This window comes from Scyliorhinus torazame, chromosome 1 (assembly GCF_047496885.1).
Source record: "Scyliorhinus torazame isolate Kashiwa2021f chromosome 1, sScyTor2.1, whole genome shotgun sequence".
In the NCBI taxonomy this organism is placed as follows: domain Eukaryota; kingdom Metazoa; phylum Chordata; class Chondrichthyes; order Carcharhiniformes; family Scyliorhinidae; genus Scyliorhinus; species Scyliorhinus torazame.
In genome coordinates this window covers 367,500,277-367,524,485 of record NC_092707.1, presented here as the reverse complement: position 1 = coordinate 367,524,485, position 24,209 = coordinate 367,500,277, and the positions used below count along the sequence as shown (strand labels likewise).

General features: G+C 45.9%; 1 protein-coding gene across 1 annotated transcript in view; it reads left to right on the top strand.

Annotated features, from left to right (window-relative positions):
- LOC140426486 (apoptosis-stimulating of p53 protein 2-like) overlaps positions 1-24,209 on the top strand; it is a 139,693-nt gene that overhangs the window by 38,087 nt on the left and 77,397 nt on the right. Inside the window, exons 4-5 of the mRNA XM_072511310.1 lie at positions 4,118-4,194; positions 21,787-21,888. Of these exons, the coding sequence (XP_072367411.1) occupies positions 4,118-4,194; positions 21,787-21,888 (179 nt within the window). The remainder of the gene's footprint in view (positions 1-4,117; positions 4,195-21,786; positions 21,889-24,209) is intronic.

Here is a 24,209-nt window from a genome sequence, read left to right as displayed (position 1 = left end):
GCATCGCCGCAACCGGAAGTCTGTCTGAAAATCTTGATTGTCACAAGTCGGCTTACATTAACACTGCAATGAAGTAACTGTGAAAAGCCCCTGTGTGGAGTTTGCACATTCTTGCCATGTCTGTGTGGGTCTCACCCCCACAACCCAAAGATGTGCAGGGTAGGTGAATTGGCCACGCTAAATTGCCCTTTAACTGGAAAAAAATAATTAGGTACTCTAAATTTGTTTTTAAAAAATGAGACCAAAATGTGGCGTTACCAATCTACCAATGAAGCTATGTTTTGCAGTTTGTTGTGGTGAATAATAGTAGCATGAGTACCAGAGGAAATAATTACACCATCCTTTGTTATATTAAACACATTTATTAGACTACTATTGCAATTAACACTTAATGGATTTAATAATCCAGAGGCCTGGACTAATGCTCTGGAGACATCAGTTCAAATTACACTGTGGCAGGTGGGGCAATTTAAATTCATTAACAAATCTAATAAATTAATTAGTCAAATAAAATGCGAGTCTCATTATCATGCAACTACAGGATTAATGTAAAAACCCATCTCTTTCATAATGTCCTTCCACCATTCTTACCCAGTCTTGGTTTACACATGATGCCAGATCCACACCAGTACGGTTGACTATTCCATCCCTCTGAAATGGCAGAGCAAGCCACTGTGTTGCATCAAAACACTGCAGACAATAAATACTGGTGTAACTATGTCCAAGAAGGTGGCTCATGACTATCTTAAGAGCAATTAAGGATGGACAATAAATGGTGACCATGCCAGCAACATTCAAATTCCAGGAAGAAATTTGAATAGATTGAATTAAGAGAGCAAAGTAACCTTTGACGAAAAGTGTACTGGGGACTATATAATACATAGCCATGTTAAAAGAAATGAGCAAATATCTGGCATATATGTTACAACATAAATGTGGCATACTGTACATTTTTGGGGGGGAAAAAATTAGGAAAAATTACCTTCAGTTCAAAAATTCTCAATGGAGGGGGAAAACAGAAAAATCTTGGGTATGGATGTGTAAATCAGGGGCTGGTTTAGTACAGTGGGCTAAACAGCAGGCTTGTAATGCAGAACAAGGCAGCAGCGCGGGTTCAATTCCCGTACTGGCTTCCCCGAACAGGCGCCGGAATGTGGCGACTAAGGGCTTTTCGCAGTAACTTAATTGAAGCCTACTTGTGACAAGCGATTTATTATTATTAAATCAAAAATAGGATTACAGCTGCTGATGTAGATGGGATGGGGGAAAGCAATAAGAAGGACAAATAAGAGAGTGTGTGTAGGGGGTTGGGATTGAAGGCGCAAGCGACAGCGCCGTTCCCGACGGCCCCGGGGAGATACTCGGGGAGTCCAGTAGTAATAGCTTCGTTGAGAATTTGGAGGCAGTTTTGACACCACTTCGGGTTTGGGGCAGGGTCAAGGGAAATGCTGATTCGGGGAACCATAGATTTAAGCCAAGGAATGGGATGGAAATTTTCAGAGATGGGAGGAGAAAGGAATTAGAACACTAAAAGATTTATTTCTTGGGGGTCGTTTTGCGGGATGGAAGGAGTTGGAAGGGAAGTATGGGCTGGAGCAGGGGGAAATATTTAGATACATGCAGGTTCGAGACTTTGCCAGAAAGGAGATACAGAGCTTTTCCAGTAGAGCTGGCTTCCACGTTGCTGGAGGAGGTGCTGACGACAGGGCGACTGGAGAAGGAGGTAGTATCGGCGGTTTACGGGGCTATTTTGGAGGAGGAGAAGGTGCACTAGAAGGGATCAAGGCAAAGTGGAAGGAAGAGTTGGGAGAGGGTATGGAGGAGGGGTTCTGGTGTGAGGTGCTGCGGAGGGTGAATGCCCCCACCTAGTGTGTGAGGTTGGGGCTGATACAGCTGAAGGTGGTGTACAGAGCGCACCTTACAAGGGCGAGGATGAGCCGTCTCTTTGAGGGGGTAGAAGATGTGTGTGAACGTAGGCCCCGCAAACCACATTCATATGTTTTGGTCTTGTCCAAAGCTGGAGGATTACTGGAAGAAGGTGTTTAGTGTAATCTCTAAAGTGGTGCATGTGAAACTGGAACCGGGCCCTCGGGAGGTCATATTCGGGGTGTCGGACCAGCCGGGGTTGGAAGCAGGCGCGAGGCAGATGTTGTAGCCTTCGCCTCGTTGATCGCCCGAAGGTGGATCCTGTTAGGGTGGAGATCAACCTCTCCACCCTGTGCCCTGGCGTGGCGGGGGGACCTGCTGGAATTCTTAACGCTTGGAAAGGTCAAATTTGAACTGAGGGGAAGGATGGAGGGGGTTCTACAATTCATGGACGTAATTCATTATGCACTTTCGAGAATTGGATCACATTGAACATTAGGGAGGGGGCTGGGAGGGTTGGGGGAGAGTAATTGTATGTGTTAATGGTGACTATGGGTGATTCCTGATTCCTTTTTGTCATTTGTTTATGTTAACATGCGGGCCAATGTCTGGGGTTTGGTGGGAGGATGGGATCGTTGTTCTTGATATGGGGATTGACATTGCATTTGTTATTGATTATTGTTTATTGTTGGGTGTAAATTTGGGAGAAAATGTGAAAAAGGAGAATAAAAAAATACTTTTATAAAAAAAAAAAGGGCAAATAAGAATTCTGTGCTCTGCTTACAACTGTGCGTACCAATTCAGGTCTATTTCCATGAACACTTTGAAACCTGTTCATTTATGGAAGTTGTCTCCGATTGCCCTGTCACTTATGTAACCTACAGACAAACATGCACTGGATATTTGCCCCACTTACTCACCACTTTCATACTTGCTTACATACGCTAACTTCCCATCCTCCAACAAATTCAATATAAAATCCTTGTTACCCCACAAGTCCCTCCATGGCCTGATCCTATCCTAGCTTCAAACCGTATTGTCTTAGCATCCTCTTTTGCAACCTCCAGTCCTTTGATGCTCGCTTCTTGTACATGGGCACTGACTTTTGTAGCAATGTCATGTTAGCCTCACTCAATGGAACTTGCTCTGTGAACACCTTTGCCTCTCAACATCTGTCCTTAACTTGAAACTCTTCTCAAAAAACATTTCTCTAATTTAATCTTTGGGCACATCTGCTAACCCATCTTAAAGTAATAAATAACTCTGCTGGAAAGTAGGAAGGGAGGACTAATTACGGTGCCTGATACATTTTATGATAGTACACCACAGCTTTATCTCCCTTGTACCCCTAACCATGATGGCACTTCTCCTGAGGGTCAGAAGGCTATTGTGGGAGCAGCAATGTATTCTGAGGAGGGAATGGTAAAATACTTCCTAGCAAATTCTACTTCTGTGTCATTATTCTCAGTTTAAGAATACTCATTTGATATATGTACTTTCACGAGATGCACCGAAAAATGCTGGATTAAATAGTGAATAATTTAAAATCTCTACACTTCGTCAAGTGTAATTGAATGTTTTTATTGAAAGTTGGAGCTGAGCTCCGGAAGCTAAGGGCCTGTACTGCGCTGTTATGTTCTATGTTTTCTGAGATCTCCGATGTTCCAGACTATTGCCCAATAAATAGTTGTGTTTGCATTGTGCTGCGTTCAGCAACACTTATTTGTGTGGACATGAGATTATGCTAAATCGATATTTGCCTGTTGGTATTTATGATTTCTTCAAATCATGGACTCCTAGATACTATTATTGTCAATTTTGTTAGACATCTGTCTTTGTTAAATTTGAATTCAGAGGTATTCTGTTATTAAATCACTTAATGCACATAAAGATATGTGTTTAATGCATGGCTAAACTAAACCGTGATGTAAAATAAATCCACTTCTTTGTTTGTGCTGCAATTGTGCTTCTCTCTTTTCAAAGCCCTGCTTTCTCATTTGCGCTTCCTCTTGAGCTTTGAAACTTTACCTCTTTCTGTGAATTTTAATATTTCGCTTTTAGTGCAACATCCACCCTCACCCAGAGCCTCTGAGATTATACTGGGAACAAAATGTTGTAAACGGTGAAACTCTTTGTTTCTGCCAAACAATTGTTTCTGGGTGGAGTCCTAAATCACAGCTGCTGAACACAATGCATTTTCTGTGTGCAACATGTAACCACTGTTTATTTAAAATAACATGTTTTTTTCAAGGCTCTTTGAGACTCCAGGATCCAATGTTAAAGAGAAACCGAGTCCAGGGTACAATGGATAGACAGATGGAAAATGGGGTAAGCAGAGTCAGTTGTTTATTTTTGAAGTCGAACCTTTATTTGTTGTGTGGTATTGTGATTCTAAATCCCTTCCTTTTGATTTTTCTGCTTCTATCCCATTTCCCTATATAAACTGAATTTGCTTTCTTGAATTTAAACTTTTTTTGGTAAACAATGGGTTTGCTTCAAGTAATTGAAAGTAATAGAATAAAATCTCTACATGCTTAACTGGTCCAGCAGATAATATAATATAGAGTAAAAGATAGGAAGTTAATTTAATAGAGTTGAAGATAAATAGAGGGCGGTTCTAGTTTCATTTCAATTGAAGCAAAAATCAAGTACTAGTCTAATTCATCACGTGAAATAAAGTTAAACTTGGATAAAAGTTTCTATTCCAGAAATACCAATTCCACTTGTGACTTGAAAACTAAATTCCTCTTGTATCGTAAAGGTGTGAAATAATTAATGTTCATTCAAACATCTTGTGGCCTTTGTTGTATAGTAAGAAGTCTTACAACACCAGGTTAAAGTCCAACAGGTTTGTTTCGATATCACTAGCTTTCAGAGCGCTGCTCCTTCCTCAGGTGAATGAAAAGGTATGTTCCAGAAACATATATATAGACAGATTCAAAGATGCCAGAAAATTTCTGGCATCTTTGAATCTGTCTATATATATATATATGGTTCTGGAACATACCTCTTCATTCATCTGAGGAAGGAGCAAGCGCTTTGAAAGCTAGTGATTCCAAATAAACCTGTTGGACTTTAACCTGGTGTTGTAAGACTTCTTACTGTGCTCACCCGAGTCCAACGCCGGCATCTCCACATCATGGCTTTATTGTATAGGTTTTACTTTTAACTCGTGGTGACTACTTCTATATAATTCTGTAAGTAACATTATTTTTAACAGAAAAAATTGGAGTCTCTACTGACTCTAGTTTCAGTCAGTGAGTTGGACCAAATCAACCAATGTAGTGGGATGACACTTGGGGCAACTCACAGCAAGCACTCTATTTTTAAGACAAACAGACAAAGCTCATTTACTCAGCAATGCACTCTGGCAAAGTCGAGTCTATTTCAAGAGTGCCTGTTCAAGCACCCATAACTAAACTTCAGCAACTTCTCCCACTAAAAGCAGGGTATTTTCTCCAGAAAACTGTAATGAGTAGAGAATATTTACATATAAATTGTGAGTGACATCAATCCAGGTCACTTAAAGTGGTCTTCAGGTACGATTGAAGGAGCAATTATGCAATCACTCCATTCTGGCTGGGAATACTAATGTCTCTTTATGCACCTGAAAACACCTTTGCTCATCATGTTGAAATTCACCTGTGAATCATGAAGTCCTTTGAACATTTTGATTCTTGACATCAAAACAACGTTAAATTTTAGATGGACCCGAACTCTTCATTGGTTTCATGATTTTTTCCCCTCAATTTTTAATTTTTAATATTTCATACAAAAAACATGTTATTAACTTCCCATCAATACAGCTATTCATAAAAATAAAATGAACCATCCGTGCCTTGTGGTGGCGGGATTTTGAAGTTTGCTTACATAAAAGGACCATTAAAAAAATGATATCGAAATAAAGAGACCCAACGAAAGCAGCTCTGCGATTATTGGAATAGGGGCCATCGGTGACCGCCCAGCAAATATACCATAAGACCATAAGACCTAGGAGCGGAAGTAAGGCCATTCAGCCCATCGAGTCCACTCCACCATTGAATCATGGCTGATTTCAACTCCAGTTACCCGCTCTCCATAGCCCTTAATTCCTCGAGAAATCAAGAATTTATCAACTTCTGTCTTAAAGACACTCAACGTCCCGGCCTCCACCGCCCTCTGTGGCAATGAATTCCACAGACCCACCACTCTCTGGCTGAAGAAATTTCTCCTCATCTCTGTTCTAAAGTGACTCCCTTTTATTCTAAGGCTGTGCCCCCGGGTCCTAGTCTCCCCTGCTAATGGAAACAACTTCCCTACGTCCACCCTATCTAAGTCATTCATTATCTTGTAAGTTTCTATTAGATCTCCCCTCAACCTCCTAAACTCCAATGAATATAATCCCAGGATCCTCAGACGTTCATTGTATGTTAGGCCTACCATTCCTGGGATCATCCGTGTGAATCTCCGCTGGACCCGCTCCAGTGCCAGTATGTCCTTCCTGAGGTGTGGGGCCCAAAATTGCTCACAGTATTCTAAATGGGGCCTAACTAATGCTTTATAAAGCTTCAGAAGTACATCCCTGCTTTTATATTCCAAGCCTCTTGAGATGAATGACAACATTGCATTTGCTTTCTTAATTACGGACTCAACCTGCAAGTTTACCTTTAGAGAATCCTGGACTAGGACTCCCAAGTCCCTTTGCACTTCAGCATTATGAATTTTGTCACCGTTTAGAAAATAGTCCATGCCTCTATTCTTTTTTCCAAAGTGCAAGACCTCGCACTTGCCCACGTTGAATTTCATCAGCCATTTCTTGGACCACTCTCCTAAACTGTCTCAATCTTTCTGCAGCCTCCCCACCTCCTCAATACTACCTGCCCCTCCACCTATCTTTGTATCATCGGCAAACTTAGCCAGAATGCCCCCAGGCCTGTCATCTAGATCGTTAATATATAAAGAGAACAGCTGTGGCCCCAACACTGAACCCCGTGCGGGACACCACTCGTCACCGGTTGCCATTCCGAAAAATAACCTTTTATCCCAACTCCGATACAATTTCGTTCAAATTGAATACAAAGAGAAAAAAGTATTTTAAAGATACAAACTAGGTGATCGGATTTTATTAGTCACAATGGTGAGACCCTGGGCCATACAGTGGCGGTGTAGATTTGTGGCGGGGGGAAGGAGGGAGGGAGGGAGGGGGTCAGAAAGCCGCCACCGCCGGGTATAAGCAGAGATGGAGCAGCAGCCGCCAGCCTCTCTCTCCGGAACATGGACGGGGACAGGTTGGCCAATTATAATCTAGCTGTGAAAACACGAGGCTGGGAAATTAATGGATCTCAATCTCTTCCCTGAACAAAAAAAAATTCAAGTAACGGAAAGGGAGGAGGTTGGATCTCAGAACAAGACCAAAGACTCAATGTCACTGGTTGTCGGAGCTGCGTCCTCTATAGCCCCCCCCCCGCCCCGGGAGTAGCCGTCTCCCCGGTAGTAGCCGTCTCCCCGGTAGTAGCCGTCGCCCTGGTAGTAGCCGTCGCCTTGAGTTTCGTACTGTCGAGAGCCATAGCCGCCTCCTCCGCGTCCGTAGCTGCTGTCGCCGCCCCGGCTTCCCCCGTAACTGCCACCGCTCGACCTTTTCTCACCGGTGGTCCACCCGGATCTGCTGTCCGTCCAGGGATTTTCCGTTCATCGCGTCGTTGCCATCCTCGGGGGTTCTCGAAAGTGATGAAACCGCGGGACGCCATGGTGTCTTTGTCTTTAATCGCTCTCACCTCAGCGATCTGCCCATACTTGGAGAAAACATCTTCCAGCGCCTGCTCGTCTGTGTCGAAGTTGAGGCCGCCGACGAACAACTTTCCTCCTTCAGTCATGGTGTTGAGCTATATCTGCCTGAGTCCCTGTTACATTCGGAGCTGCTCCTTAACGATCCACACCCGCTGCTTTCCTCCGCACGCTGTCTCCATTGGTTTCATGATTGAGTGCCACTATTTGAAACCAATGGTTATGTTTAGCATATCTCCATTAGGCCAAAACAAATCATGGTTGATTTGTGTTTGCAAATCCTACAATGAAGCACAATACAGTTTCTTTCTGCTTTGAGTTTTTTCAAGCATCTTTCTTTTACTGGACTGTGTAAGATCTGAGAGATTTTGACACCTCACAACAAAATAGAAGTTCCTCAACTACCAGATTCATGTGGAAGACTACTGAGTTTTGATCGTATTCTGCGTGCTGGGATGGCTCAGGCGACGAGGAATTTTCTCTCGAGGAAGGTTTGAATAGTTGAAAGGAAAAATTTAATTTTGGAGTTGTTAAAGAAAAGTTGCAGATAGTTTGTTTTTTAAAAATAAATTTAGAGTACCCAATTCTTTTTCTCCCAATTAAGGAGCAATTTAGCATGGCCAATCCACCTACCCTGCACATATTTTTTTTGGAGGGTTATGGGGCGAGACCCACGCAGACACTGGGAGAATGTGCAAACTCCAAAAGGACAGTGTAGAGATTTTATATTATTCACTTTACAACTTTACCTTGCAGAGATTCTGTGCACCTGTTTGGTTTGGGACCAACATTTTCTCAGTTTTAAATGCACAGGTGATTTATTTGTGCAACTCCCTTAAAATGTTTTTGCGCAGCCACAAAGATGCAGTAACTAACAGGTGCCAACTTGTACATGACCTGTGTAGGACCTCTAGGGCTGCTGCATAGCCATGGAATTGTGCCATGGAATTGTTTGGGATACCTATATATTATTAGAAAACTATATTAAAAGCCTGTCCACCATCTGCGAGGCACAGAGTTGTAATGGAATACTGTCCACTTGCTTGGCTGAGTGCAGCTCTGTCAGCATTCGAGAAGCTCAACGCATCCAAGACAAAGCAGCCTCTCTCCGCCACTGATGAAAGGTAACAACAGCCTGTACCTTCTACAAGATGCACTGCAGCAACTCACCAAGTTCTTTCGACAGCACCTTCTAAACCCGTGACCTCTACAACCTAGAAGAATACGGGCAGAAACCTCATGGGCACATCACAACCTGTAAGTTCCCCTCAAAGCCACAAACCTTCCTGACTTGGAATGGTGATATAGTTCCTTCACTGTTGCTGGGTCAAAATCCTGGAACTCCCTGCCTGACAGCACTGTGGGTGTACCTACATCACATGGACTGCAGTGGTTCAAGAAGGCAGCTCACCGCTACCTTCTCCAAAAGCATTTAAGGATGGGCAATAAAAATGCTGGCCTAGCCAGTGACCCCCATGTCCCTGAATGAATAAAACAAAATAAATTTGAGTGGGCGTTCTTTCTTTTTCTTCTGTTTTATTTGTTTAATTGCATGGGTTGCACAATTCTGATGTCACCATGTTTACTGCTATTAACCTCCTGCGTAAATGATAGCGAAATGGCCAAAATATTCTATAGTTGCTTTGTGTTGGTATTTACCAGGAAGGTTAATAAGGTGGGACATGACACTGGAACAAATGTTCAAAAAATGTACATAGACCTTTAAGATAGAAAGAGGGGAGATAACTGAAAAATCCTGATGCACTGTATGTGTGTGTTGAAATAAGTTAGGAAACTGCTTAGATCATTGCCTGGGATCGTCCATGAGCGCATTTATGCATGTCATGTATTCATATAATTGCACTTGTAAATAAACATTTTTTTTATGCTGGTCTTCTTACTTCCACTCTTGAAGCTGCTGATTCTTGTTGGTGCAATTGCATCTCCCCAGTATCTCTCACAAGGGAACCATTGATATTGAGAGTTAGTTGCTGTTTTTATTGTGTATGTGGTCACATTTAACTTCAAACCATTATCATTTTATTTGTTGCATGAATGCTATCATATATACCTGACTGGGTAACAGAAGCAGTTGATTTCTTTTTTTACTTTCCCAAGTCTGTGCATTGAGGCCAATTGTAGTGTACCTGCTCAGTTATCTTAGCACAAACTGGAAATTGAACTCCGAACCTTTGAGATGCAGTTTGTACATGCTTGATTGCATGCTGTTTCCATTTTTTAAAGTCAGCATTGGCTTGAGTGAAATTAGTATCGATATCCAACATCAACTTTTAAACAAGATTAGAACAATAGTTGGATTGGCATCTTGTAGAACCACAATTCCCTATTTTATCTGATCTTCTGTTGAATGCTGTGGAGCTATGATTAACGACCTAGTTCTGTATGAAGGATTGATTTACACAGTCTTGAGACTAAACCCTAAGATTGACAGAAAGGTTTACTTTTCATTCTTTGTTTACCTCTGTTTAACATTTTTTTCCCACTTACCTTGGGACTTGATAAATGGACAAGTAGTATTGGGGTGTAAGGGTGACTTTTACACTGTCAGGTACAGGTTTAATGCAATCAGAATTAGTTATGTTAATATTGGATCCTATAGAGTAAAGTAAATACTATCAGAAAGATTAAAGAAAGGAGCTTTGTTATGGTAGTATCTTGGTTGCTGTGGAAACCGCTTTGGTTTACTGAATAACAAACAGATGTTTATGTTGGGTAGCTAGCACTATGAGCCTTGGGGCTAGGGAGTTAAATTCCATGTGAGTTTACTGTTGGTTTCTGTGGCTTTGTGCTATTTTTATTTCCGTCTTTTTTCTGAAAACATCATTTATGTGTAATCTCAATGAGGGCGGCACAGTGTGTTGCTAATTTTCTCCTTGGTTTAATTGCTCTGTTTTATCACCTTTGCTCTTGAGTCGCCAGGTATCTTTATGATACCGCCAGGTCAAGTACGAGTAATGATCAATAATCCAATGCACCGATTAGTAAGATTTAAATCAATGCACATTTATTATACACAGTAATCACTACTCATGCACAAATTCTACGTTTAAGCTACTTCTACAACTAACAGGCCTATACTTAACTTGAAACTGGCCCACCAGGTCAGGGAAACAAATTGCCTTTCGTTCGGGTTCTGAGCCTGCGGGATTCGACGTTGGTACAGATTGATAGCTAGGAACGCCTATCTCGTAGCGAGTGTTGAAGTAAGACTTACAGTTTTGATCAGCTGCTGAAGAGTGAAGAGCTGGAGAAGCGGTAGAGAAGAGAGCGATTTGAACTTGGGGCTTAACTCATAGTCCCCAGGGGCTTCCCGCCTTTCGGGGCAGACCCTGTACCTGGTCCCAAGTGATTAGACTTTGTCCCAATCGCTTCGTTTGATTTTCTCCAATGCTGGAGTGGTTCCCTGATCGATGGGCGGTCTTGAGGTGCTCGTTCACCTCCTTTTGTGTAGGCTCCTGCTGGCGCCGAAGAGTCTGGTTTTGCTTTGTGTGTCTAAATGTTGCTTATTGTTCCCGGGGATTGCTCATTAGTATGCAGATGGCTGGTGTTTTGTTATGGTGATGGTTGCTGGTATCGATCTTATCTGGCCTTTCCAGAGGTAAATACACAGCCAACCTGCAGCTGCTCGTTTTTATCTTGTTGGCTGACTTTCCCATCAGCCTTTGCCGTTCGCCATTTTGAATCGGGAGTTGGCCATTTTAAGTGGCATAGTGGTTAGCACTGCTGCCTTACAGCTCCAGAGACTTGGGTTCATTCCGGCCTCCGGTAACTGTGTGGAGTTTCCTCCCGGGTGCTCCGGTTTCCTCCCACAGTCCAAAGGTGTGCAGATTAGGTGGATTGGCCATGCTAAATTGCCCTTTAGTGTCCAAAGAGGTTAGGTGGGGTTACAGGAATAGGGTGGAGGCATGGGCTTGAGTAAGGTGCTCTTTCTAAGGGCTGGTGTAGACTCGATGGGCCGAATGGCCCCCTTCTGCACTGTAAATTCTATGAATTTTTTTTTAAAGTACCAGCTTAATCTCTCTAGTCCATTTCCCTGTGTTATTATGTCCTTTTGTAGTTCCTTTGATCATAATTAACTATATTTCCAATTTGGTATTCTCTGCAAATTTTAACACCACTTCATCGAGGACTATATCTAAATCGTTGGCAAACTGAAGTGGCTTCCAGACAGCCTGCTTCAAACTCCTTGAGAAGGTACTCTTTCCTAACCTCTGTACCATGCCTTTTACCTCCCAAGGTTTTGAAGTTTGACAAACACAGTCATGTCTTTTTAAATCAGCACCGTCCATTGCCAGCTTATTGCTTTCACTTTTAACTATCTGGATAGATATTAATTTCATCCTTGGAGACTCTACCACAAATTTCTCTACCAGAAATTTAACAAATTGGCCATAATTATCTGGAAGTCTGAGGTAATGCATTTTGATTGGAAGAATATGGACAGACAATATAAAATAAGGGGTACAATTTTTAAGGGTGCAGGAGCAGAGGGACAGGGGTGCATATGTGTATAGATCATTGAAGGTTGCAAGACAGGTGGAGAGAGCAGTTAAGAAAATGTAAAGTGTCCTGGGCTTTATGGATAGGGGTATGGACTCGAGCAAGGTGTCATGCTGAACTTTCACAAGACACTAATTAGACCTCAGCAAGAGTATTGTGTACAGATCTGGGCACCACACTATCGGAAGGATGTAAACATTTTGGAGAGAGTGCAGAAGAAATTGACAAGAATGTTTCCAATGATGAGAAACTTCAGTTATGAGGATCGATTAGAGAGGTTGGGATTGTTCTCCTTGGGGAGAGAAAAAAGGCTAAAGGGAGATTTGATAGAGTTATTCAAAATCATGAGGGGGCTGGACGCAGCAGATCGGGAGAAACTATTCCTGCTCGTAAAAGGACCAAGAACGAGAGGGCACAGATGTGATTTGCAAGAGAAGTAAATGAGATGTGTTGCACAGTGTTTGATATGCGTTACCTGGAAGTGTGGTGGAGGGAGGTTCAACTGAAGCATTCAAGAGGACATTCGATGATTATTGGAAACGATGTGCAAGAGTATGGGGAAAAGATAGGAGAATGGCACTAAGCCATAATGCTCATTCGATGCAAACATGATGGGCCAAATGGCCTCCTGTGCCATGACAATTCAGTGATTCTGGACGAGCTCTGTCTCCATTTTTTAAATGGGCATTACATTGGTCACTGTCCCGTCCTTTGTCGCATACTTTCAAGGCCTAAAATATTATCTCATCTCCTTCATATTCCTAGGATAGTTTAACTTGCCACTTATTCATGAAAATATCACTCTGTCACTTCAGGATTCCCCAAAGAGTGATGTGAGGTAGTCATTGAATACCACTTCCATTTCTTGATCATTCGCTAAATATTGACTATCTTCTCCTGCCAGGTTTAACCCTGCTTTCAACAATTCTCTTTGTACTGATATACTTGCAAACATCTTGCTTTTTTTGTTTTGTTAAACTTTTTTCTGTAAACTTTCTCTTAGTTTTCCTTGTCTCACTCTTAAATTGTTTAATTTTATCCTTCAATGTTTATATATTTATTCTTAGTCCTCATAGGGAAATTTTAATTTGCTCCTAGATTCCCTAAAACTAATTGTTTCCTTATTAAATGGCATTTACTTAATTGGTACCGTTTATCGCTCTCAATCTCTCTCTCTTTCTCTCTCATCAGTTTGTCATGCCACCTGTCCTCAGCCTTTCTCATCTTGTCATCTTTCTAAAGTATGCCCTAACCCAGTCTTGTGTAGTGATTTTCATACTGACTTTCTTTTCAGATGGAATCTTAAACTTGTAATTATGTTGCCTCACCACACCCAAGGCTCTCACCCACATTTAGCTAATCTACTCAATCCATTTTATTACTCAAAACCAGATTTAACAGCACCCACCCATAAGTATTTGTTGCAATTGCCTCAAAGTAAAGTGACCCCCCCCCCCCCGGAGTTGCTGCTGCCATTGACCAATGTCTACCGCTCTGCCAGAAAGTCTAAGACCGGTTGCCACCGCCTAAAGCCCTTGTACCGACCCTCTCAAGGCGAATTTCACCCTTTCCAGCTTAATAAACCCCGCCATATCGTTGATCCAGGATTCCACGCTTGGGGGGCCTCGCATCCTTCCACTGAAGAAGGATCCTTCGCCAGGCTATCGGGGACGCAAAGGCCAGAATTCCGTCCTCTTTCGCCTCCTGCGCTCCTGGCTCCTCTGCCACCCCAAATATTGCGAGCCCACGTCCCTTCCTCAATTTCCTCTCCCAACTCCTCCTCCCACTTACCTTTTACCTCCAGTACCGAGGCCTCCTCCTCCTGCATCACCTGGTAAGTTTCCGAGATCTCCCCCCCCCCCCCCCCCTGCGAGAGCACCCTGTCCTGTACTGTGTGTGGCCGTAGCCGCGGGAATTCCGCCACCTGCCGTCAGGCAAACGCCCTTACCTGTAATTACCTGAAGATGTTCCCCGGGGGGAGCCCGTACTTCTTCTCCAGCTCACCCAGGCTCGTGAACTTCCGTCCACAAACAGGTCCCCCAACCTTCGTATCCCTGCCCTGTGCCACCCCGCAAACCCTCTACCTGTTCTTCCTGGGGCAAACCGGTGGTTCCCCCGTAATTCCCCCCCGAGCAGGGGGGATTAGGGACACCCCTGTCTCGTCCCTCGGTGCAAGCGAAAGTACTCGGACCTCCTCCTGTTTGTGGCCACACTCGCCATCGGGACCTCATACAACAGCTTAACCCACCTGACAAACCCCTCCCCAAACCCGAACCTCTTCAGCACCTCCCACAGGTACCCCCACTCTACCCTATCGAAGGCTTTCTCAGCGTCCATCGCCACCACTATCTCCGCCTCACCCTCCCTCGCCGGCATCATCATAACGTTCAAAAGCCTCCGCAGATTCGCGTTCAACTGCCTCCCCTTCACAAACCCGTCTGGTCTTCATGGATGATCTGCGGCACACAATCCTCGTGGCTAAGACCTTCGCCAGCACCTTGGCATCTACATTTAGCAACAAAATCGGTCTGTAAGACCCACACTGCAGGGGATCCTTTTCCCGCTTCAGGATCAAGGAGATCAGTGCCCGGGACATCGTCGGGGGCAAGGCTACCCCCCTCCCTTGCCTCATTGAAGGTTCTAACTAACAGCGGGCCCAACAGGTCCATATATTTTTTGATAGAATTCGACCGGGAAAGTGTCCGCCTTCCCCACCTGCATGCTTCCTATCCCTTTGATCAGCTCCTCCAGCCCAATCGGGGCCCCCAATCCTGCCACCAGTCCCTCTTCCACCTTTGGAAACCTCAATTGGTCCAGGAAGTGGCCCATCCCTCCCTCCCTCCCGTGGGGGCTCAGATCGGTACAATTCCTCGTAGAAGTCCCTGAAGACCCCATTGATGCCAGCTCCACTCCGCACCACACTCCCTCCCCTGTCCTTAACTCCCCCGATCTCCCTAGCTGCATCCCGCTTCCGAAGCTGATAAGCCAGCATATGGCTTGCCTTTTCCCCATACTCTTAAATCGCCCCCTGGGCCTTCCTCCACTGCACCTCCGCCTTCCTGGTGGTCACCACGTTGAATTCGGTCAGGAGGCTACGCCTCTTCCTCAACAATCCTTCCTCTGGCTCCTCCGCATACCTCCTGTCTACCCTCACCATCTCCCCCATCAGCCTCCCCCCCCCCCCCCCCCCCCCCCGCTCCCTCCGCTCCTTGTGGACCCTAATGGAGATCAGCTCTCCCCTCACCACCGTCTTCAGTGCCTCCCATACCATCCCCACTCGGACCTCCCCGTTGTCGTTGGTCTCCAGGTACCTCTCTATACTTGGACCCGCTCGCTCACCTCCTCGTCCGACAACAGCCCCACCTCCAAGCGCCACAGCGGGCGCTGGTCCCTCTCCTCCCCCATCTCCAAGTCCACCCAATGCGGGGCGTGGTCCGAAATGGCTATTGCTGAATACTCAGTATCCTCTACTCTTGCTATCAACGCCCTACTCAAGATGAAAAAGTCGATTCGGGAATAAGCCTTATGGACATACGAGAAGAATGAAAATTCCCTAGCCCCCGGCCTTGCAAATCTCCAAGGGTCCACCCCTCCCACCTGGTCCATAAACCCCCTCTGCACTCTAGCTGCTGCCGGCTTCCGACCCGCCTTGGACCTGGGGCGGTCCAGTGCCGGGTCCAGCACTGTGTTAAAGTCTCCCCCCTTTATCAGGCCCTCCACTTCCAAGTCCGGGATCCGACCCAACATACGCCGCATAAAACCCGCATCGTCCCAGTTCGGGGTATACACATTGACCAGTCCCACCCTCTCTCCCTGCAACTTACCATTTACCATTATGTACCTGCCGCCATTATCTGCCACAATGCTCTACGCCTCAAACGACACCTCCTTTCCCACCAAGATCGCCATCCTCTATTTTTGGCATCCAGCCCCGAGTGAAACACCTGACCTACCCACCCTTTCCTCAATCTTACCTGGTCTGCCACCTTCAGGTGTGTCTCCTGAAGCATAACCACATCCGCCCTGAGCCCCTTCAGGTGTGCGAACACGCGGGCCCGCTTAACCGGCCTATTCAGTCCCCTTACATTCCAGGTTATCAGCCGGATCAAGGTGCTACCCGCCCCTCTTCGCCGACTAGCCATGACCCCTCCTCGGCCAGCCACGCGCCTGCATCCCACACACGGCCCGTTCCCCACAGCGGCAACCCCCCCCCCGTCTCGACCCCCCCCCCCCCCCCCTCGCTCCAGCTCTTCCTTGACCATAGTAGCAGCAACTCGATCCCCCCCATCCTAGCTGATTTACTCCCCCATTGCACTTCCGCAAGTCAGCTGACTCCTGCTGACTCCGGCCTCTCCCGCCTCGCCTTCGACTCCTCCCATTGTGTGGCACCCCCTCCTCTCCCGTCCCCATCCATAGGCTCTCCCCCTCACCCAGCCCCGCCCCTTCCAGTTTTCAGCGCGGGAAAAAGCCCGTGCTTCCCACCTACCAGGCCCCGCCACCTCTGACGCAGCTCCTTTTACAGGCCCGGTCCCCTCACCCCTGAGTCGGGCCTCCCCTCCAAGAGCGCCCCCCCCCCCCCCCCCGACCAACCCAACCAAAACAGTGCCCAACCCGCCCCAGCCACCCTCACTGACCCAAAAGAGAAAAAACACAAAGAAAAAGAAACCTGGAGCAATACAAAGGCCCCCCCCCCCTCGAAACCAAAATTAAACATAGCATATCAACCGCAGTCCCCAATCGCCCGTCCTGACCCTCAATCTGTGTCCAACTTCTCGGCCTGAACAAAGGCCCACGCCTCCTCCGGAGACTCAAAATAATGGTGCCGGTCCTTGTTGGTAACCCACAGTCGCACCGGCTGCAACATGCCAAACATCACCGCCTTCGCTCAATTGTACCCGGCCCTCCTCTTCGCCACCTCTGCACTCCAGTCTTAATATATCCGAACCTCCGCGTCCTCCCACCTGCTGCTCCTCTCCTTCTTGGCCCACCTGAGCACACACTCCCGATCGATGAACCTATGGAACCTCACCAGCACCGCCCGCGGAGGCTCGTTAGCCTTGGGCCTCCTCGCCAGCACTCTATGGGCCCCCTCCAGCTCCAGGGACTCCTGGAAGGACCCTGCTCCCATCAGCGAGTTGAACATGTTGACCACATAGGCCCCCATGTCCGGCCCCTCCGGGAGGCCCAGAATCCGCAGATTCTTCAGCCTCTACCGATTCTCCATCTCCTCGAACCGCTCCTGCCATTTCTTGTGGAGCGCCTCGTGCGCCTCCACCTTTACCGCCCGGCCGAAGATTTCGTCCTCATTGTCAGAGATCTTTTGTCGAGCCTCGCGGATCGCCACTCCCTGGGCCGTCTGTGTCTCCAGCAGTTCATCAATAGATGCCTTCATCGGCTCTAGCAGGTCCGTTTTAATCTGTCTGAAGCAGCTCTGGATACCCTCCTGCTGCTCTTCCGCCCACTGCATCCACGCTGCTTGGTCTCCGCCCGCCGCTATTTTGCCCTTCTTCCCTCGCACCTTCTTCGGGTCCACCACCACCTTTTTTGTCGCCCCGCTCCTAGTTGAAGCCATATACTGACGGGGAGCTTTGTAGACTCCTTCCCACACCGGGAAACGTCAAAAAGTGCCGTTGGGGCCCTGAAAAGAGCCCAAAAGTATGTTTTTGCAGGAGCCGCCGAATGTGCGACTTAGCTCCGCATAGCTGCAACCAGAAGTCCTCTCACAGATATTTATTACTTTATCATTAGTTACTAAGAGGAGATGTCTGAATATCAACATGGATTTTGCAGTCCACAGCAAAGTAAGGGAAAATGCTGACCTGGAAGATGTTTTTGCTAAAAAGATCTACCTATCCCTGTGGCAATTAAATTTACCTGTCTCTGTGTGCAATTGAATGTAGTGTTCTTTAATTGGAGTTTCCTACCTGGGGATCCAAATTGCTCATGATTGGACGGGGTCCACAAATGGAACCTGACCAGTTTGACAGAGGAAGTAAAAGGGATTTCCATTGTGGAACTGCAGTGATGTTATCGAGCTCTCCATGCAACCAATCACAAATAATACTCATCACTGAAAAACGTGATATCAATCAAAATAAAGGTTAAGATATATGGAGTTATGGAGTGAAGGTTCAAGCTGCAATATTATCAATAAGTATTTTAAAATTATTTTAGAATTTAATTTAAGATGTCTAGTAATTAATCCTAATGAAGACTGTAGCCACCTGAGTTGGCCAAGTCTCGATTTAAAATGGAGAACAGCAAAGGCTGAAGGGAAATTCAGCCAACACAGGCAGAAACCAGCAGGTGCAAGTTTTGTGTATTAAACTCTGCAAAAGCCCAGACAGCATCAATACCAGCAGCCATCTGCATACTAATAAGCAATCCCCGGGAACAATCGCAACATTTGGGACAAACAAAGCTAAGCCAGACTTCCCCGGCGCCAGCTGGAGCCAACACAAAAGAGGTTAACGGACACCTCAATACCGCCCATCGATCAGAGAACCGCTCCAGTAATTGGAGAAATCGAACCAAGCGATTGAAACAAAGTCCAATCACCTAGAACCAGGTACAGGGTCCGCCCCAAAAGGCGGGAAGCCCCTGGGGACTATAAAAGTTAAGCCCCAAGTTCAAATCGTTCTTCTTGACCGGGTCACTCAGCAACGCGAACCAACCCTTGACAGTGACCGGTGCAGCTGCCGCCGAGAGACCGTAAGTCTTCGGTCAATGCTCGCTACGAGATAGGCGCTCCTAGCTACCAATCCGTACCAACTTCGAATCCCGCAGACTCAGAAACCGAACGAAAGGCAATTTGTTGGTGGGCCAGTCCGAAGTTAAGTATAGGCCTGTTAGTTGTAGAAGTAGCTTAGACATAGCATTTATGCATGAGTAGCGATTACATATGTATAATAAATGTGCTTTGATTTGAATCTTACTAATCGGTGTATTGAGTTATTGATCATTACTTGAACTTGAACCTCGTGGCGGTATCATAAAGATACCTGGCGACTCGAGAGCAAAGGTTATAAAACCGAGCCAATTGAACCAACCAAAAGTTAGTAACAAGACATTTAACAACACTCCATAAACATAACACAGTTTTTAATGTCCCAAACTATTGGTTAATAGTTATTACTCAGATCGCAATGAGAAGAAATCCAGTTTACCTGTTAAGAGCAAGGTGTGATATGGAATTTACAACCGTGATATAAGAGTGGAAAATGGGAAGTTCCCACCAGATCAGATGATTTCACTGCTGACTCTGGCTGGTGGTTGGGGGAGGGCATAGCACAGCCTGTGGTGGAGCAGTGAGTGACAGACCACAACTCCAGGATTCATGCACTTGCACTAAATCCTGAAGTTGTGGTTCGTAGTTGTGGTCAGTTTCAGAGGGATCATGAAGGCGAATGTTGACAACTCACCATCTAGAATCCGTGCCATAGGATTGAGCCATTTGATCAGTGTTTAAACAGCCCAGAAATGAGGATACACAAATACTTCATGCCTGTAAGATCATTTAATACAGTGGTTAATAGGATGGACATTGAATCAGTTGTAGACAGGAGAACAAAATTATTAAAGGGAGTACAATACTCTCCCTTAAAGTTTATGTGGAGGCACTTCCAGTGATGTCATGTAAGAGCAACATGCACAAAAAGTGGCTCCCAGCAGGGTCCTTGTTTTCGATCCCTTTTATGAGGGGTTTCATAAGTTTGAGCCGCCAGGGGATGGTAGCATTCTTAGAGGATTTGGAGTTTGAATTGCAGGAGGAGTTGGAGGTGCCGCTGGAATTGGAGGAGGTCTGTACGGCTTGAGGAAAGATGCAGACGAGGAAGGTGGTGGGGCCATACAGGTTTCTGATATAATTTAATAAGATGCTCGCGGATTAGTTGGCCCCGTTTGTGTTTGGGATGTTTAACGGTTCACTAGGGTGGTGTTCTCTCCTGGAGATGTTGGGGCTGGCGTCCATCTCCCTCCTCTTTAAGGATAAGGACCCACAGAGTGTGGGTGACACTGCCCGATTTCATTGCTCAATGTGGTTGCAAAGCTTTGGCTAAGGTCTTGGCATTGAGGTTGGAGCCCTGTTCTCCAGAGATAGCGAAGGGCAGAAAAGTGTTGTCCAACGTGAGGCAGTTACTCAAAGTGGTTCTTACACCATAGGTGGGGCAGGAGCCGGAGATAATCGTGTCCCTGGACGCAGAAAAAGTGTTTGATAGGGCTGAGTGGAACTATCTTTTTGAGTTCCTGGTGAAGTTTGGGCTAGGTCCTGCGTTTGTGTCATGGGTGTGGCTGTTATACGAAGCTCCATCTGCCAGTGTGTGGCTCAGGGTCATTTAGGCTGCAAGGGGGGAACGAGGCAAGGGTGTCCAACGTCTGCACTTGTGTTTGCGTTGGCGATCACAGTTGGCTATCACTGTGAGGGCCTCGGTTAGGTGGGGAACAATTGTGAGGGGTGGAGGAGAACATAGGGTGCCCTTTATGCGGACAACCTTTTGTTGTGCGCAAGGAATTTGGGGCCAGTTATGGTGATAATATAAGTATATTGCAGAGGTTCGACTCCTTTTCGGGGTACAAACTAAACGTGCAAGCAGTATTTGAGAGGGGCTGCGAACCACATTCACATGTTCTGATGCTGTCCCAGGGTTTCTTGGGAGCCTTTTTTCAGCACCATATCGGCAATCCTGAATATTGATTTGGGATTTGGAGCCCTGTCCAATAGTTAGCGATGTTTGAGGTGTCGGATCAGCTGTAGTTAAGGATAGGTGCGGGGGCGGGTGCCCTGGCATTCACCTTGTTGATTGCTAGGTGGCAGATTCTGAGTTGGAGGCAGGCAACGCCACCTAGTGCCACAGCATGGCTACCCGGTGACTTGATGGAGTTTCTGTATCTCGAAGGTGATGTTCACTGTGAGGGGGTTGATTGATGGGTTTGACCGTAGATGGCATCCGTTCACATTGCACTTTAAGGAATTGGTCACTGATAGCTGTTAGTGGGGGGAAGGGGTTGGGGGAGGATTTGGGTTGGATTTTTGTTAAGGGAGGGATTGTTACAATTATAGGCTGGTGTTTTTACTGGTGTTGATACATGTGTTAGTTTTGTTTTGTAAATTATTGATATAAAACGTTACAAGTTCAAAAATATTTTCCAAAAACAGTTAAATGTGGCAGACAGTGGTTTGAAAAGTAAAGAACTTCTGTTTACTAATAAAGGAGGAAGACCGTCAAACCAGTTTGAAGTAAAAACAAATGGCATCAACACACACCTGTTAATATTATCTTAAAAAAAAGAGGGCATTAACCCAGTACCTAAAATAAAATGAGTGAATGCATTTATAAAACTAATCAAGAACAGTGGGTTATGAGGCAAATCTGCTAAATAAGAGCATAAATAGTTGTTATGGGTTTCATCATTTTCTGAAAAGCTGGAAAAGGATAGAAAGGGCTGGAGGCTGCACCTCATTTATAAAGGTAAACCGTGTAGAGTACAGCTTCATAGTGGAAGGGTGTAATGTGGACTGTAAGCAGGGATTATAGGTAAGAAAATGAGGGATGACAGCTCAGTTGCTATTGTTAAAGTCTACACTGAGCAAAGTTGGAAGTTTGATATTTAAAATACTATTTTCCTAATTGTTTACAGGTTAGTGGGCCACGCATGGACATGACGCTTGCTGAATTACAGGAAATGGCAACACGGCAACAACAACAGATTGATTCTCAGCAGCAACTGCTCGCAACAAAGGTACACAAATAGCCACTACTTTAAAAAAAAAAAAAATTCTTTATTCTCCTTTTTCTCCCACCAACAATAATCAGTAACAAATATGTCAATCCCCATATCAATAACAACGATCCCATCCTCCCCTGAAACCCAAAACATTCGCCCATATGTTCACATAAACAAATGACAAAAAGGAATCCGGAATCACCCATAGCCACCATTAACACCCATCGCCACCCCCCCTAATGTTCGATGTTATCCAGTTCTTGAAAGTGCATAATGAATAATGCCCATGAATTGTAGAACCCCTCCATCCTTCCCCTCAGTTCAAACTTAACCTTCTCAAGAGTCAAGAATTCCAACAGATCCCCCCCTGCCACGCCAGGGCACAGGGTGGAGAGGTGGCTCTCCAACCCATCAGGATCCGCCTTCGGGCGATCAACGAGGCGAAGTCTACAACATCTGCCTCCGGTCCCGTTTCCAACCCTGGCTGGTCCGATACCCCAAACATGGCCTCCCGGGGGCCCGGGTCCAGTTTCTCGTGCACCACTTTACAAATTACCCTAAAAACCTCCTTCCAGTAATCCTCTTGCTTTGGACAGGACCAAAACATATGAACGTGATTAGCGGGCCCCGCCCGCAACGTTCACACACATCTTCTACTCCTTCAAAGAATCGGCTCATCCTTGCCCTCGTGAGGTGTGCTTTGTATACCACCTTCACGAGATGCAGGCATTCACTCTCCAGAGCACCTCACACCAGAACCCCTCTTCCATATCCTCTCCCAACTCTTCCTCCCACTTTGCTTTGACCCCTTCCAGTGGTGCCCTCTCCTCTTCCAAAATAGCTCCGTAAACCGCTGACACTACCCCCTTCTCCAATCCCCCTGTCGTCAGCACCACCTCCAGCACTGTGGAGGCCGGCTCCTTCGGGATGTTCTGTATTTCATTTCTGCCAAAATCTCGAACCTGCATGTATCTATTTTTTTTAAAAATAATTATTTTATTGAAAATTTTTGGTCAACCAACACAGTACATTGTGCATCCTTTACACAATATTATAACAACACAAATAACAATGACCTATTTTATAAACAAAAAATGAATAAATAATAAATAACAAAAATGAAAACTAACTAACCCTAATTGGCAACTGCCTTATCACAAGTAACACTCTCCAAAAATATAATTTAACAGTCCAATATATAATTAACTGTCGCAACGACCTATACATACTATACAGTATATATTAACAACCCTGAGAGTCCTTCTGGTTCCTCCCCCCCTCGATCCTGGGCTGCTGCTGCTGCCTTCTTTTTTCCATTCCATCTATCTTTCTGCGAGGTATTCGACGAACGGTTGCCACCGCCTGGTGAACCCTTGAGCCGACCCCCTTGGAACGAACTTAATCCGCTCTAGCTTTATAAACCCTGCCATGTCATTTATCCAGGTCTCCACCCCCGGGGGCTTGGCTTCTTTCCACATTAACAATATCCTGCGCCGGGCTACATGGGACGCGAAGGTCAAAACATCGGCCTCTCTCGCCTCCTGCACTCCCGGCTCTTGTGCAACCCCAAATATAGCCAACCCCCAGCTTGGTTCGACCCGGACCCCCACTACTTTTGAAAGCACCTTTGTCACCCCCATCCAAAACCCCTGTAGTGCCGGGCAGACCAAAACATATGGGTATGATTCGCTGGGCTTCTCGAGCACCTCGCACACCTATCCTCCACCCCCAAAAATTTACTGAGCCGTGCTCCAGTCATATGCGCCCTGTGTAATACCTTAAACTGAATCAGGCTTAGCCTGGCACACGAGGACGACGAGTTTACCCTGCTTAGGGCATCTGCCCACAGCCCCTCCTCGATCTCCTCCCCCAGCTCTTCTTCCCATTTCCCTTTTAGTTCATCTACCATAGTCTCCCCTTCGTCCCTCATTTCCCTATATATATCTGAAACCTTACCATCCCCCACCCATGTCTTTGAGATCACTCTGTCCTGTACCTCTTGTGTCGGGAGCTGCGGGAATTCCCTCACCTGTTGCCTCGCAAAAGCCCTCAGTTGCATATACCTGAATGCATTCCCTTGGGGCAACCCATATTTCTCGGTCAGCGCTCCCAGACTCGCGAACTTCCCATCCACAAACAGATCTTTCAGTTGCGTTATTCCTGCTCTTTGCCACATTCCATATCCCCCATCCATTCCCCCCGGGGCAAACCTATGGTTGTTTCTTATCGGGGACCCCCCCCAAGGCTCCAGTCTTTCCCCTATGCCGTCTCCACTGTCCCGAAATCTTCAGTGTAGCCACCACCACCGGGCTTGTGGTGTAGTTCCTCGGTGAGAA